The sequence below is a fragment of the Ruditapes philippinarum genome, unplaced genomic scaffold (assembly GCF_026571515.1).
Source record: "Ruditapes philippinarum isolate M1 unplaced genomic scaffold, ASM2657151v2 ctg1696_1_1_1_1, whole genome shotgun sequence".
In the NCBI taxonomy this organism is placed as follows: Eukaryota; Metazoa; Mollusca; class Bivalvia; order Venerida; family Veneridae; genus Ruditapes; species Ruditapes philippinarum.
Genome location: NW_026865136.1, coordinates 163,818 through 180,433, shown reverse-complemented (window position 1 = coordinate 180,433; position 16,616 = coordinate 163,818). Strand labels below are relative to the sequence as shown.

Genomic DNA, 16,616 nt, shown 5'->3' with positions numbered 1-16,616 from the left:
TCCGATGTTCTCTTTCAATCATTAATGTTTACTACGTGGCGATAGGAATGCATCTGGGAAAAGATCTTATTAGAAGACATTAGAGAAGAAGGTTTCATACACAAACGAGCCTTTTAAAGAAGACGAACAAGGGTTACTGGTGTGACTCACTTTCAGATATCATAATCAACTGAATGAAAACAATCTCAGTCAAAACAACTTATGAATATCATAACTTGATAACTAGTTTAAGAATTTACAGTTTAAGTTATTTAGTCGGTTAATTTATGCATAATGATATACAAGTCAAGAAACTTTTAAAGTACCTGTTCCTTTTTTAATTTGAAAGCTGTATCCAATTTGTCTTTCTTGTAAAATCGTACTTTATCCAAAGGATTTCTATTTTTCATACCGTAGTTAAATTTCACAATCTAAAACATTGAAGCGATGCGTTTAAGATTTGCAGCATTATATATTGATGAAGCTGATCGTGTTTGTAAATATGAATAAATGGATTTCATTAGTTTATAAAAACATAATTACACACTATACCGCCTAGAAATGCGTTTTGATCAAATTATATCTGTAAGAGTCTTTACATTGTGCCCGTCTTAGGCGAACATGCGGTACTTCATTACATTTTTTGCTATATTAATTGTTTTACAAATTTAAAAATAATGTTTAATAGAAACTTATTGTGTCTAGTATTTTAACCGCCTTTTGACTGTACGGACTGTCAGGTATGGTAACCAAACAAATCTGATAAGATAGACTATAACACAATTAAATGTCGTCCTTAAAACATAGCGGTATATCTTTAAAAATGACATTGTCATTATAACTGTAATGACAAGAACCTTTTCTTGATATTAATTTTTCTTTTACTGAAAAATATATAAAATAACCTTTGGATATTGTTTCAGTAATATTTTTTCCCTACAGATCTGAATTTTTAAATAGATATTATATTATTTTTGTCCTTACTTACGTTAACGATTATAAAATTTTCTGGAACACTTTTGTCTTTCAAACATTTTTTCAGTCCATCTAATACGTCTGCTTTTGTTAGATTTTTATCCTATAATCGACAAAAGAAACTGTAAAGGTAACCGCTGTACATACATGGGAATGGTACTTGTTGTGTCGATGAAGCTTATATTCATAAAAGGGGATAGAAGAATTCGTACTACATTTTTAAAAGAAACTCCAAGGAGGTGTTTTTGGCATGAAGAGCTTGGAAAGGTTTTGTCAAGTTTTATTTATCAATTATGTGTGTATGGACCAGTAACTTAGGTACAAATTTTTATGTCTTTGGTCCACGCCATTTCTTTCCAGAATAATCACTTTCACTAATTTTTGTTCAGCCAAAGGGCCCACAAAACAATCGATAAGGCCATTTATTGCTTGAAGTAAAGGCAATATTTTGTAGAAAAAAGGGTAACCTGTAGAATTATAACGGGGCTAATTATCAAGCAAGTGCCAGTTTATTTCGTTAAACCGAAAATACAAATGCCATGTTAGCTTACCTTTAAACGAAAAACGGATAGCTTTTTTTCAACATACTTGTAATATTCATCATAAAGGTGAGCAATAGCACGTAACAGCATATAATAAATACGCTAGCATTACATAGCTGAACAAAAATGCATACCTTTAGTAAACATATACTTGTTTACCTTACAATGTGTTTGGGAAACACATTTATACAGTCTTCTGTTCATGATATCTTGTATCAGTTGATATGCTCTGTCAAGTTGTGGGTTGTCTTTGCCTCTTGAGTCTTCTTCCTTCTTTTTATGGATAATCAACTGGAGGACATCGTCTGTCAAAAGTGTGAATGCCTTCATGTCGTCCACTGTCTCTGTAATTCTAAATCAACGATAGCAAACTAACTGAGTAACAAGTAAAAATGGTTTCCTGCGGGGAACATTTTTCATATATAAAGATATTTCATTTAACTATTTTCAACACCGTTTTGGCAGAGGGGAATAAATAAACGTTTATATCGGGAATATAGTTGACAATAATCGATCAATATAGAAGGTCTTTCAAAACTGGTGACCGTTGATGACCGGAGAAGGTCGAACATAAAACAATTATTTCTTTTTAAGAAAATGATTAAATAGGCCTACCATATTATGAATAATTAAAAGCAAAAAAAAAATAAAGTAAACACACAAGTTTACGCAGAAAATATCTCTATTTATTATGGCAGATGCCACTAAGAATATTTTAATTTTGTAGATTTTCATTATAAACAATTTATTGTTTGTAAAATTTGAGATACATATATTAAAGAAACAATGATAATTTTCAAATAAATCATTCAAGTTTTTCCACCTTAAACGGTAAAATAATTATAGAAAATTAGAAATATCACGTAATAGGTTTTTGTTCTTAATTAGGTTTAAATCTGACTAATTCCTTCGAGGTAATTCCGTAAAGTAACGACAAACGGTATTTAGCCAGGTTATCGAAAAGGTCAATTAACCAATCGTGTACGGTTTACAGATCACATGCTCCTCCATGCACCGAAAACTGGTCACGTGCTCCTCCATGCCTCAAAAGTAAAACGCGTACCAATACCCTGCGGTCTTCGGACCGCAAGGAATAAAACGCTAGTAAGAATATAATGTATACGTGTATTTGCTTCCAAAAAAAAGATATCATTTGTTGAACAATCTATTATTTCATATGACATGTTAATATACACAACTATACTTTATTAGGTGGACGTAAAGATTACCATAACAATGTACTTAAAGTAAATTTAGTGCATCTTAGTGATTTATCTTTATGTGGTTTCTTTATATTCTTATCTAGACTAAATAAGTGATTCGAAACTATCATAGGTATAATATTAGCTTACTTTTTCCCTCCAATTAATATAGAATCATTTGCTGCTATCAAGGCATCGGAAATCCTGAAATGAGAAATGTTACCTATTACTTCTAGATTTATATTCTTTTGTACTTAGCTCATTTGCATCACCCACTAATATTATCACTAATAAAGTGTAATTTATCTATTGTAAACATTTGCATGTGAAAGTTTTTCGAAAACATCAAAATGCAAATTTATCAAGAAGTAAAGTCATGGTTCAGATTTTATAAGCTTACATAAGACCAATAACTGTATGCGTCTTGTGCTGATAAGCCCGTCTGTGTAAGTTCAGTCTTGCGTAAAACATGTCATATAAGTCTAAAGCGTCCTGAAATATAAACAATATAATATGCATGCATCAGTTTTGATATAAAACATTTACAGAATACCATGAGGCCAGCGGAGTAGAAAGATATTTTACCTTTATGAATCGACAGTTTATTAATTTAGGTTTAAAACACATCGACACCATGTCATGTGTAGCTAAAGGTCGTCAGCGTCCCAAATTTTAAAATGTGACAGGAAGGGTAATGTCATCAAATAAGTGATAAAATGTGGAAAGAATACGCTTATAAAGTTTTGAAAGGAAAAACTAGGTCATTTGGTTTTCATTTTACTGCTGGAGCCCATTTTCACCTTCGTGCATTATTTCAGACCGGAACGGGATTCAAAGCCACCGATTTTACTTAAGCTGTCTATAAAAGTTCCTCACATGAACGAATTAAACGTCGTTGACGAAATTCGAACCAACAGCGGTGTTGATGAAGGCTAGGTTAAGCAATAGTTTGACATGTACGTGTGACATTGTCGTTTTCATAATTAATGTTTGTACACCCATTTCAGTTTTATATGATTAAACAATGCATTATTTTGTTTTTATGATGTTTTAATGATAAAGAATTTACTTTTTCTCTATAGCAAATTTGCTTCCGAGGAACAATAGCATGTTCACCATTTGTTCCATTACCCCCATTTTCTCCATTGCTTTTAATAACTCGAGCACTAGTAAAGCATCTCTCGTAATCTAGCGTCATATTCAATCCAAGTATATGACTGTCACGTGCCAGATAATCCCATTTATCAACATCAACACCGTTTCTATCATTTGCAACAATCTGAAATCGTTAAAAAATTTGTTTAAAAATGCTGGTAAATAAGAGTTAGAGGAAACATTCATAATTAAACCACTCTAAATGTTTCCAAAATTACTAAACTACTTTCAAATGTTAAAATCTGAAAATGATTTTACCTTTGATGATTCATCATTAAATTATCAAATTTTTAAAAATCCTTTCTATTGGCATCATAAGCTATATTATGTTATGAAGCTGATCGACGGTCCATGCATCCGTACATACAAGCATACATTTGAAGGGGTAGGTGCTTCTGTCAGTTTATGGAAACAATAATAAAGATTTAGTAATGAGATCAAAAGTAGACTAATTGACTTACCTAATTAGGTTATTGTAAAAACATTACAGTAGTTCTCTTTAAAACATGTATCTGTTTAATGAGACTGATTTTAAATTCATCATTAAGACAAGGAGCAAAACTTAAATACGTTTAAGATGGCAAACCACGATTTCAAAGTCAATTTGTTAACAGTCTTACAGCTTATCGTTTAATATTTATCAAGGAATTGTGTTCGGTCTTAATGTTTTGAAACTATTGAGACGTGTAAATCATCCTTGTGCCGGGTGCTCATATCATAAATCGCAGTTGCAGAATTTGCAATCACTTAAGTTCAATGCCAAATGAAATATTAAAAATCAAAAGTACAGTTAAATGTCAACAGATGTGTTCCCTCTGTGACTTGTAAACTTCTGGATTGATTTTATGAAACAAACATCAAATGGTTTTCTTATTGACATGCCAAAGACAATGTCAAAGTTAATGGCCAAATGCGTAAAAAGTAATTATTTGTATGTTCTATGTTTTGTGGGTTTCGTCATGGATGTAATAGGTATTTGGTGGGAAGATGTGCAGAAATAACGTTTTTAGTCCGACACGTTAATATTACAGCTAGCTTAAAATGTGTCACTTTTTTCTTTTGGCTGGCTTCATTGAACTGGTCAATCGTTAATGCAGAAAAGACATTTCAAGCGCATAACCTATTTGAATGTTGGAGGGATATTCACGACAACTAAGGGTAATTCACTAGTCATGTTAATCATTCACATTCCGCATGTCCGTGTAGCCTTTACTTGTACGGTTGGAACTGACTTGTAGAGCGACTCTAATATGTCAAATTATATTGAAAACAGGATCAACAAGCAAGAGTGGCGTTCAACGACGTATCTTGAACTGGCATTGCCTACCTAAATCATGACAGATTCCGGCGATTTCTACGCATAAAATGTCTACGTCTGTTATATTTTCGTCTGGCTGTCGTTCTTTGAGTTTTCGGACCAGTTTTCCAGCGAGGTAACATACACTGCCATAAAAAACAAACTGATTAAACAAAGCAACGAACATGTGTTTAGATAGCTAAAGCACAACATCTAAAGTGCATAAACATTTGTAAGAGACAAAAAGTGTGTGTGCTGCCTAGAGGTGCTGTTCAAAAACGGTTTAAATAATAACGAAGTCCTTCTCTATAATTACCGTTTTAAATATGTAATTGTTCTACAAAGGACCACTCTGAGGAGTTTCCGCTATAACTGCATGTAACTTTTAAGTTCTATGATGCAATGTTCATTCAAAGATTGTTATAAAATGTGTTTTATTTAACGTAAAAATATTTTCACAATATCATTATAATATAGATACACAACAGGCTGTCAAAAATGCCAACATTTAAGAAATTGCTTACCTTGTGGGATCTTAGAGACAAAATTAGTGTGCCGTAAAGATATCACTGGGCCAGGCATATGATCGATATACAAGACCAAAGGGAAACAACAGGACCATGATTATCCTTTAATCGCATATCACACTATAAAGGGTGCCTATGACAAGGAACAAAATGGCAGGTTTTAGTCCAAAATCTGGGTGAAAAGAAAGTGCCTCTGAATAGTAAGCATATAAAATATAAAAGCCACAGGTTGTTATTGCAAAAATTTAAAGTCTATGGTTACTATATAAATCACGGGTTGCTAATGGAAGTCAGTCATTGGAATTTAAGTCATAGTTTATTAAGGAAAGTCAGTGATTTATTACTCAATATCATACCAAATATCGAAACGTTAGCCTTTGAGGCACTAATTTACACCCATGCAATGGCTATTTGAATAATTTTAGTAGAGGCCCCCTAGAGATATTTCATGCCATGTATTTAAGCTCCAGGAATTGTTGTTCAGGACAAGAGGGATTTTTATAGACCGCATTTCATAAATTCTGCAACCTTCTTATGTATCAAACTAAAACCAATTCTACAATTTTTAAATACTTTTAAAAGATTGTCTAAGTATCATTCATGTAAAGATCCACCGGGTACTTTTACATGAGATGTTGTTTAATGAAATTGTGGATTACGACAAACGACAGACACAACTGCCATCACGAAAAAGTCACATCTGAGTCATTTGTGCTCAGATGAACTAAATACATAGAATGTAATATTTTACCCTATAGAATGCTCAAATCGGTTGTGACAGGCAGTTGGGTACACGTAATAGCAGGTCCCTATTTGTTTGATGTGTCGGAGACGATGAAATTGCGGTGTATTAATGATACGAACACACACCGGATGTAACTCTATTTTTCCATGAATGAAATCCTGGAAAGCCTATTGAATTAAAGTGACCAATTTAAGAAAACAGTAATTAAGCATTAACTATAAAGTAATTATTCTCATTAGCATAGCAATTCAATTGAAAATCGATTTTTGTACGATTAGTAGCCCGACTTGAGTTAAAACTTTTCATTTAAAGTTATTTTACACAATTTAAGTGATTTTTCTGAACAAACAGATTAGGCATTTGCACACAACTGATTCGTCCAGACATGTATCAAATGGAAAACTAATTTCAAAAAAAATATTTCCCATCCAGCCACGTCAATAAAAAACATCAGCGGGTCCCTTAATTTAAGATGTTGTAACGACGTTGGTAGAACGTCATAATGAGCATGCTGATATGCAAATACTAAAGTTGTTAAGTTAACAAAAGGGAATGTGAGCTAGCTCTACACCGGCAGGGTTTGTGTACCTTAAAGCGTTACACTGTCAATAATCCTAAAAATATGCAAGATCATAATATCGGCAAACATTAAAGAACTGTTGTAATACTCAAAAACAATCCTTACTTACAAACTCATCATATAGTGTAATATACCTTATTAACTTCAAATGAATGATACTTTCTTTACGGGTATGAGCTCCGTGGTATTTGATACCATGTGAAATCAGGATAAAAACTAATACGGTACATGTGGTATCAAATGATAAGCTTCCACTAACATTTATGACATAATTTATGATAGATATAATATTGTGAGACGGGTTTTTCTGTTCCCTGAATTTTCTATTTTCATTTTACATAGCTTTTATCTATTTTGATATATTGACATTTTTTTGATAAATATGTTTTTTGCTTGAAATAAATCGTTGTGATCATTGAAATAGGTTTATGATCAATATGTGTGATATAATCCAAGGTAGTTTGTTTACATTAAGGTCTCACTTTCTGAGAACATTTGACTTGTCAGATTTAAAAGATAACAGGTTGACGATAAGATATATTTCAGTATTACCTAATTTATACAAAAAGTTGAATTCAACAATACAATAATTATTGTGTTGTTTGTACTCTTACGGCAAGACTTATATTTTTGCCCCTGCCAAAGTTATATGAATTAAAAATCGTAAAATTTTCATTTCAGTTAACATTTTAAAAAAATAAAAGAGAGTAAACGGCATATTACATGTAAATGAAAACGAAAAACAACAGACGGGGTTTGAAACCTTTTCAAGCGTTGCATCCTCTTTCATGATATACAAACTGCAAATTTCTTAATCAAATCAAATCAAGTGCGGTCAATGTGTAGTAGGACTTAAATACATTATCACTTGTGTGTGACTGTACTTGCAATCATTGAAACGGTCTTATTGTTAATCCTTGCAATCATAGATGAAACCCTGTCTACTGAAAATCTAGAAAAGAGAAGACCCATCAGAAACAAGAAAATCGACATTTCAATTATATCGACATTTTATATATATGAAAATTGCAGACTTGGTTAGATGAGTCTGTTCTCATGACGGAATATGGAAAAATGCAGCATCTATCACGCCCTATAGAACCGGTAGACGGTATTCAGTCCTCTACACGTAACGTGAAAGTCCAATTAAAAGCCCAGTATAAAATTAACAATACAGAAGTTATCAATTAAAAACAAAATCCAACAATATTACAAAGAATTTAAATAATTGTACTTACTTTCCTGTTTCTATATAATTTATTTGCCTGTTCTTGCAAACTTTGTCTACTTTCTGTTGTTGTACGTTGGTTTTGTAACGAAGAAGCCATGTATTCTGGTTGGTTTCAGTTTCAAATTGCAAATAAAGCTAAAAAAATAAAGATGAATAGCATACAATTGTAGCTTTTCTGTTTAACAAGAATAAAAAGTGTCTTTCTTCGGCGTTAAGGTTAAATATTTTGTAAAAGAACAGTTTTGATTACTTTATTTAAAACTCACGTTCGATAAACATATTCAAAATTGTCCTAGAAATCAAAAAAATAATCTTTCTCATCCATTCCCAGGATATTTGGATGAAAACAACAGCTTCTACAGTGTTAACAAATTTTTTTCCATTCTTGGGCTGTATGACCTAGTTTTTTAACCAAAGTGACCCATATTCGAACTTTACCTAAAAATCTTCTTAACAACCTCTCCGACCAATTTCCAGATAGGCTATTCCTACTGGAACAGTAGCCCCTAGGGTGTTAAAAAGGTTTTTCTATTTCATATTCAAACATGATCTAGAAATCATCAAAAACATTTCTAAAAAAATTTCAGGATATTTGGATCAAAACAGTAGCCTCTAGAGTGCTAACAAGGTATTTCCATACATGGGCTGTATGACCAGGAGACACATATCCGAATTTGACCTAGAAATAAAAAAAAGAAGTTCAGACCAATTTTCAGGAGATTCGATCAAAACAGTAGCCATTAGAGTGTTAACAGGGTCTTTCCATATATGGGCTGTATGACCTAGATTTTGACCCCAGGTGACACATATTCGATTTGCACCTAGAAATCAACAAAACAAACTTCAGACATATTTTCAGGATATTTGGGTCAAGACTGTAGACACTAGAGTGTTCACAAGAGAAAATTCTATTTTCAGCTCCTGTGACCTAGTTTTTTTATCAGAGATCACCCATGTTCTAACTCATCCGAGCAATTACCTAGACAAGCGTCTTGACAGAGTTTGATGACGATTGAGGCAAAAATGTGACCGCTTGAGTGTTCACAAACAAATGTGGACGAATGACGGACGACGGGCATTCAACGATCCTAAAAGCTTTCCCTGAGCTAGCACATGTGAGCTAAAAAAATTGAAAAAAAAAAAAAAATCATAGAATAATGGTTACACTGGTTAGTGGAATTCTTAAACTGAAAATTAACAGGATAGGTAGCTGTTTTAACAATACTTAAATCTTATACATGCTTTTAACATTATTACTTTCTCAACTTAACTTCAATATTCCGTTTGCTGGTGAATATACGATTAGGCCACTGAAACTATATTTTCATTTTGTTTCTCTTAACTCGGTACATGTAGACGATCGTCAGGTTTCAATACCTTTTTTCAATAAGTTTGACTGACAAGCATACCGAATCAATATCGAATCCCTTAAATAACTAGATGTGTGATCATGTCGGCCTAGCGGCCTATTACTTTTATTTTCTTTCCTACAGAAGAGATAAATACTTTTAAAAGATGTTTAAAATAAAATAATTTATCTCATTCTAAAAAAAAAGAAAAGAACAAAATCTTTCAGTTCAATGTTATGTTATACTGCAAAACCATCATTATATATACCTTGTGCATTTATTTTACTTAAGTAAAAAGGATATGTATTTTAAACCAGCAAACGAATATCGTGCTTAATACAAAAATATGAGTGCCGATAAATGTTTATCTGGGCGGAAAAACAACAACAAAAAAACTTGTTCACGGGTATCAACATTGGCCGTTTTTCTGTACAATTCATCAAATAATAAAGACATGGCGATTGTCCACTCATTCTATCTATTCAATGAATACATTTATTAACTGTTCGTTTGCAAGAATACTTCATGTAATAGACATGATGTTTAAGTTAAAATGTATTATTTTGTTCTCTATATTAACTACATTAACTTTATTGAAGTGTTAAACAAAACAAATAAAAGATTCTTAACTTATATTATGGTCCCATAATTGTTTTATTCATAGCATACATGAGACTGTTTTACATTCATAATCCTTTTGCAAACGTGTTTGCCTAACGCAGGGTATTATATATTTGAGTTTACAAGCGAGGTTTTATGCACTCGTAAAATGGCTGCGAAGGAACGGTCAGCTGCGCAAAGCATACATTGAAAGAGCTGAACAATTTGCTACCTTGGCGAATATATGCTTACATGAAGGAAAAAAATTAAAAGGTAAGCGTTACGACACAGAAATATCATTGCTTCCGTACGAGTAGTACTCGTTTTATACTTTAACCCGACGGGTAGACTTTAGTCTGTAGGGAAAGTTAACCAATAATTGTGTCCCGACTTATTTATATATAAACGGTGCTGACACGATCGTAATGGTTATATTGTAATGTCTTGGACAGTAATTAATTATGCCCCGGTTAAAAGATATATAAACCTTTAATAAGCATATATGATCAACTATAAAGCCTTAGGTTTGAAATTTGAAACATAGTAAATAAGACATAGAAGACACCAGACCCGTTATCAAAACAAACCAAAATAACATTGGATGAACTTAGCATAATTATTAATTATAATGTTTTATTGCTTCAGGTTATCTGATGTTATTCTAAACTACTTGGGCATCAGTTGTAATATATACCCTGGTTTCATTTTAAAATTGTTGCACTTAGTTAACTACAATAATACTTTTTTCATGTTGCACTCTGTTGTTGAATGAAATAATTGACTATTATGATGACAAATTAAATTTGTGCAGACCGATTTATTTATTGGAGCGTTACTTATTTATGTTCATTAAAATATGCACTGCACATGCAAACTGTCACAAAAACATCTCCTTGAACAGGTTTTAGATATTTAAGTAAATACTATATATGAATCGCATGTATGTTTTTATTTCGTAGTATTCTATCTTACTATACTTCACGGTTTAAATTCAAAGAAACTTGGCTAGTGCATAGACGTACAATTTGAATTTTTAATTATAATCATTATTGTTTTCATTATTTCTTGTACAAAATAAACAGAACAAAACATATTTTTCATTAGAGTTCATACATGGTTCATCTGCATGTACAGATTATTTAATATATAAAATGGTTTAGAATGTATTTAAAGTATCAATAAATCTATCTATTATATATAACGATTTGCTTGAACGAGCACATAAAGTTAAACGTTTGTTTGTTTGATTGTTTTTTTTTTGTGTGTGTTTTTTGTCTGGTTATATACCGATTTTAACATATTTTGAGTCATATCTCGGCTGTCATTCCACCTAAAGTAACAGGCATTCCTTGATAATTAACTAGTAATTACTATATTCCCCGACTGCTTATGTTTATGAGGTGAGAGACAAATTACCACAACACTCAATTTCCGAGGTCAATTTCCACGGGTGTTCCACAATGTATTATCTAAGGCATTAGTGGGTACCCCAGTAGAGACATTAACATTCAATAAACTAGCTTCTGGTGCACAACTACACATGCTGACTCACATTCCCGAACAGTTTCATTACCCAACGTCCAGCACTTTTGTGGCTAAGCGCGACAAAAGTTGAAAATTGTAAACTTTCACTAAGACAAGTGCAATGACACTAACAAAACTGAAATAATCCACACACAAAACCACAGTTACACAATTTTACATGCACATCAACATTTATGTAAATTTGATGACTCTATCTCAAACACTTTTAGACGTCACGTGACACAAAAAGTCAAGGGCAATTACTCTACAAATTCTGAATAAAAATACGCGCAAAATACAAGGTGCACTACAACACATGTGACCAAATTTCTGTAACATTTCTTGACCCTCGGTGATATGCGTGTGACACGTTGAAAGCTGCAAATATTTACAAAGTCAATACAATAACTCTATAAATAATGAATAAATTCAAAAAAAGCAAGGAAATAAACAAACTTACATAAAAATTGCAGATTCAGTTTGGTGAGTCTGTTTATGAGGAACAATGAAAATGTGCAGCGTCCATCACGCCCTCTAGCAGCGACAGATGGTATTCAATCTTCAACACTTATTGTGCTGGCATCAGCAATGCTAAAGGGCCAAAAGAATATAACAATACCATGAATTATAAAACATGTACCAAGAAATATTATTTTCTAACAATATTATGTAAAATTCAAATAGTTGCGCTTTCTTCTCTGTTTGCTATATATTTGCTTATTCTTGCAAATCTGCTCTATGTTCTGTTTTGTGTTTGTTGGTTTTGTTACGAAAATGCCATTTTGGTTGTCGCCAGTTTCAATAGCAAATGAAGCTAAAAAAAGATGAATATAATACAATTGTAAGCTTAAATGTTTATATGATATTGATATGAGTAATAATAATTATTGTTATAAGTTTCTTTCTGCGTCCTTGTTGAAATGTCTGGTAAGATAACTTTATTTTAAGCTTACATTTGCTTTGGTTTGTAGTAATGCTATAAGTGCATTTTCACGAACCATATCTTTCAATTACATCATTTAAGTACAGTTCAGTGCATATTTATTTCCGGTCTATGCCTATAATATTCTATCATGTTTAAATGTGCTTTTACAAATTGTGTCAAAAAAGTAAAAGATGTACCCTTTGGCCAAACAGTTTGAAAATCGTAAAGATATCTAAAGGTTGTAAATGCCAAAAAAATTAATAAAATAAACAAACGGAAATAAATAAGACAGGTAACAGAAACATTTCATCTATCATAATTAACATTATTCAAACAAATCTGAAATATTATACTCGCTCACCGAAATAATACATTCATGTAATATAACAAAATACCTCTGCTATCAAAAGTGCTTTATTAAGTTGCGGAAAAATGCTTGAAAAGATAAAGGTATTCAGGTTTGCATAATCGCCTGTAGTAAGTGTGACTGATTAGCATACCAATTTACTGTGACAAATTAATTGAAAACTCTTTGAAGCATACTCATCCGGTTCTTTACATTAGCATATCCAACAGGCTTTACGCACACGTATAATGGCTGTGAAGGAATGGTCAGCTGTGAGCTGCATACTTTTAGAACAGCCAAATAAAATGCTACCTAGACGAATGTCTGTATAGATCTGGGCAGTTGTTGAAATTAAAGGGGAAGCGTTATGACACAAAGAAACCCATTACGTTTGTACTGTTTAGTAGTACTCGTTTTATAATGTGACAAGACGGGTACGCTTCAGTCAGTGTCGTGACGTACCATGTGTCTTATTTAAATATAGACAGTATTGCTTGTAATAGTTTATCATAATGACTTGGACATTAATTAATTATATCCCGATTAAACGATGTATAAACTTTTAATAAGCAAATGACCTACGATAAATTATTAATTTTGAGCGTAAACGTAGTAAATAAGACATAAAGGAGTCAGAGCCTTTACAAAATCTAACCAAAATAAAACAGCACACATCACTTAACTATATAAAAGGCGGCCATTTAATTTTTTTGAAACCAGAACTATGTCCGCACAGCACTATCAATATCTTCTAAAAAGAAAAATACTAAACTTTAAAAGATAAATTTCTTCAAAATGAACTTCCTTGTATCCAAAAGTCAACAAATAGATTGAAAAAGTCAGATGTTTTTTATTACATTGCAATGCAACAGCTCTAACCGATGCGTTTGATCCAAATGGAGACAACGTGTTCACGCATGTATTAATTTTAGCCTCGTTCCACGATATGAAATCTTGGTAAACAACAGACAGTCCAGTATGTACACGGAGATAAGAAAACATTGTCTTTCCATTTGAAATAAAAATGTTAATAAAAATGTGTAATGCAACAAAGCCAGAAACTTTAAAAGTGTGAAGCTGATGTATGTGAATGTTTTTATATACTTGTGTTTTATTGACGCTCCAAAATAAATATTGTTATTCCGCTGTCAATCCTATGCATCTTTTTTAAAATCAGATAAGACTCGACTGCTTTGCAACCGAATAAATTAATTTTGTGACATTTGAAACCTAGAGTATCGATTTAAGAACAACGGTAGTCGTTTCATTTTTCAGTTTTCATTTTTGTTTAGTTTTCATTGACAGAATACTTCAGTTTGCATTATTTATTTTCACTTGTATCTTCATAAACGTTTTAAAATACATGTATAATTCCCTCAAATTTGCTCAATGTAAAATCTTACCAATGGAATGCTAGATTTTTCAACAGTGTAATAAAGTTGGTAACGTTTAAGTTGTGTTGTGCATTTTTCATGTTTCATTATCAAATCAGGAATATTTGTCAGTGGTGTTTTATAATGACTTATCATGATCATGCAGTACTATATGTCGTATACAAATACTAGGGGTATTAATGTATATCTGTACAAGATGCCCGAAACTTTTTACCTAAACTATCATGTCCATATTTTTGCAGGTAGATGTTACTACAGGCTTCATAACCTCTGAACCCCTTTCTAAATTATATTATATTTAGTTCCACACATTGTTTAGGGTACACGTATTCTTTTACTTGGGGTCATAAACCGCTATTTATGAAATGGTATTGAAGTGTCACATTGAATGTTCCGTGATTACCGCCAAATGAACACAGCTCCGGATATTTACACTATTTTCGTATGGTTGAATTCTGTACAGTCAAGTCGATGCAAGGGATGTGGATGGCAGCTTTCTCTATAAATAGGCAAAATCTAACAGAGCATGTATGTATGTTTGTAAGCATGAGACTACGAGGGTAGTCAAATATGAACGAAACTAGGCCAATATCTCGCTTTTAACCACGTTTTGCACGAACTTTGTACATGTTTCGCTGCTTTGACAATAGCTCGTGTATACGAAAGCTAAAAATGTGGGAAAAGGTCTCCTTTCACTGACCAAATGAGTCCTTTATAAAGAACCGATGTATTCTTAGTTAACAGGCGAAAGACATATTTAATGAAGTATATCGTGTATATTGGAACTTTCTATTTCATTTGTCACATGGTAGTGTAAGAAATTTATAAGTGTTTTGGATTCTGTAAAAGATGCACCTCATGCACGTCGTCCAAATACTGCAAGTTCGCCATAAATGGTTGCAAAGGTTATGGATTTGATTGCTACTGATGAAAGATTTACAACTAGGTATATAGCGAAATGAGTTGGTATCTCTGTACGAGCCGATCATAAAATTCTCAGACGTGTTCTAGAAATGAAAAGGATAAGTGCCTGCCAGACGGATACCACATCTCTTTACAAAAGAGCAAAAACTTGCTCCGGTAAGAATCTCCAGACAGTCGTTGAAACATTTCCCTGAATATAACAATTGATCTTTGGCAAACATCGTCACTGGCCATGAGACGTGGGTTCACTTTTATGAGCCCAAGCGAAAGATACATAACAAAATATGAGCAACCAAGGGAAGTACCTTACATAGCAAAACGCACCATGAGCGACAAAAATGTCATGTATGTAATTTTCTTTATCAATAATGGTCCTGCTATTCAAATTGCCGAAACAAAGTGTAAATCTGTAAATGACAAAGTTTAAGAACGGCAAGGTCCTTCATAGATTAAAGAAATATTTCAAAAACTGTCGACCAGCAACTAGTATCCGTGGTGTCAGGTTGTTGCATGACAATGCTTCGTCACACAAAGCACCATTGTACGAGAATATTTGAAACATATAAAGGTTGTTGAGCTTCCTTACCCTCCTTGTTCGCCAGATCTTGCCCCTTGTGACTTTTATCTTTTTCAAAGACTGGCGCGAAAAATTATCTTGTCGGTTATTTCCCAGTGTCTGAAGAGTATACCTCGCACATATTATGAAAAACGCATTTAAACATTGGATTTAAGACTAAAACTTTGTTTATCACATGGAAGTGAGCATTTTGTAGGATTGATAAAATTATGTTGGTACTTTTTGTTAAGCACTACTGGAAATTGACCCAATTGCATTCATACTTGAACACCCCTCGTAACCTCCATAGATAGATTGAGTCATTTATCGAGTGTATATGTTGTCTATAGAAAAGCCTCTAAAATAAGTTTAAAAGAAAATGATTTAAGTGCCATTAAAAATACTTACATTTATCTTCTATTGCAAATTTTGCTTTCTTAATTCCTAAGATATTTTATGCATAAAAAGAGAACATAATCTTTCCGTTCAATGTTCTGTAATCTTGTAAAAGAATCTTGAACATACAATGATTTTGTGCTTAAAAAATATGTTATACAACTAATATTTAAAACCAGCAAATGCATGTCATGCATATACAAAGAAGTATTTAAAGCCCAAAACATGCATTATCGTGGTGGTATTGTATCTTGGTCGTTTATTAGTACAATTCAAATAACAAAGAAATGGCGATTGTCCGCTCATTCTTTCTATTCAATGGATATATTTATTCATTTTAAACATTTTTCTTGCAAGATTATTTAACTT

General features: G+C 32.4%; 1 protein-coding gene across 1 annotated transcript; it reads right to left on the bottom strand.

Moving 5' to 3' along the window:
• Positions 1 to 296: 296 nt before the first annotated feature.
• Positions 297 to 16,400, bottom strand: LOC132727967 (deoxynucleoside triphosphate triphosphohydrolase SAMHD1-like). The gene is made up of 12 exons (XM_060713571.1): positions 16,260 to 16,400; positions 12,167 to 12,297; positions 8,241 to 8,368; positions 6,429 to 6,589; positions 5,181 to 5,296; positions 4,229 to 4,248; positions 3,768 to 3,977; positions 3,099 to 3,190; positions 2,849 to 2,902; positions 1,656 to 1,848; positions 968 to 1,057; positions 297 to 410 (listed from the first exon to the last, which is right to left on the bottom strand). The coding sequence occupies exons 3-12, from the start codon at positions 8,328 to 8,330 to the stop codon at positions 297 to 299; spliced, it is 1,140 nt and encodes a 379-aa protein (XP_060569554.1). The 5' UTR covers positions 8,331 to 8,368; positions 12,167 to 12,297; positions 16,260 to 16,400.
• Between the last annotated feature and the right edge of the window lie 216 nt (positions 16,401 to 16,616).

What these genes read in the sequence shown, in the direction of transcription:
- LOC132727967 (XM_060713571.1), bottom strand. Translation starts at nt 8,330, where the DNA reads ATGGCTTCTTCGTTACAAAACCAACGTACAACAACAGAAAGTAGACAA. An exon ending in AATTATATAGAAACAGGAAA is followed by an intron (nt 6,590 to 8,240) that starts GTAAGTACAATT and finishes TTAATTCAATAG; the next exon opens with GCTTTCCAGGATTTCATTCA. An exon ending in CATACAGTTATTGGTCTTAT is followed by an intron (nt 2,903 to 3,098) that starts GTAAGCTTATAA and finishes TTCTCATTTCAG; the next exon opens with GATTTCCGATGCCTTGATAG.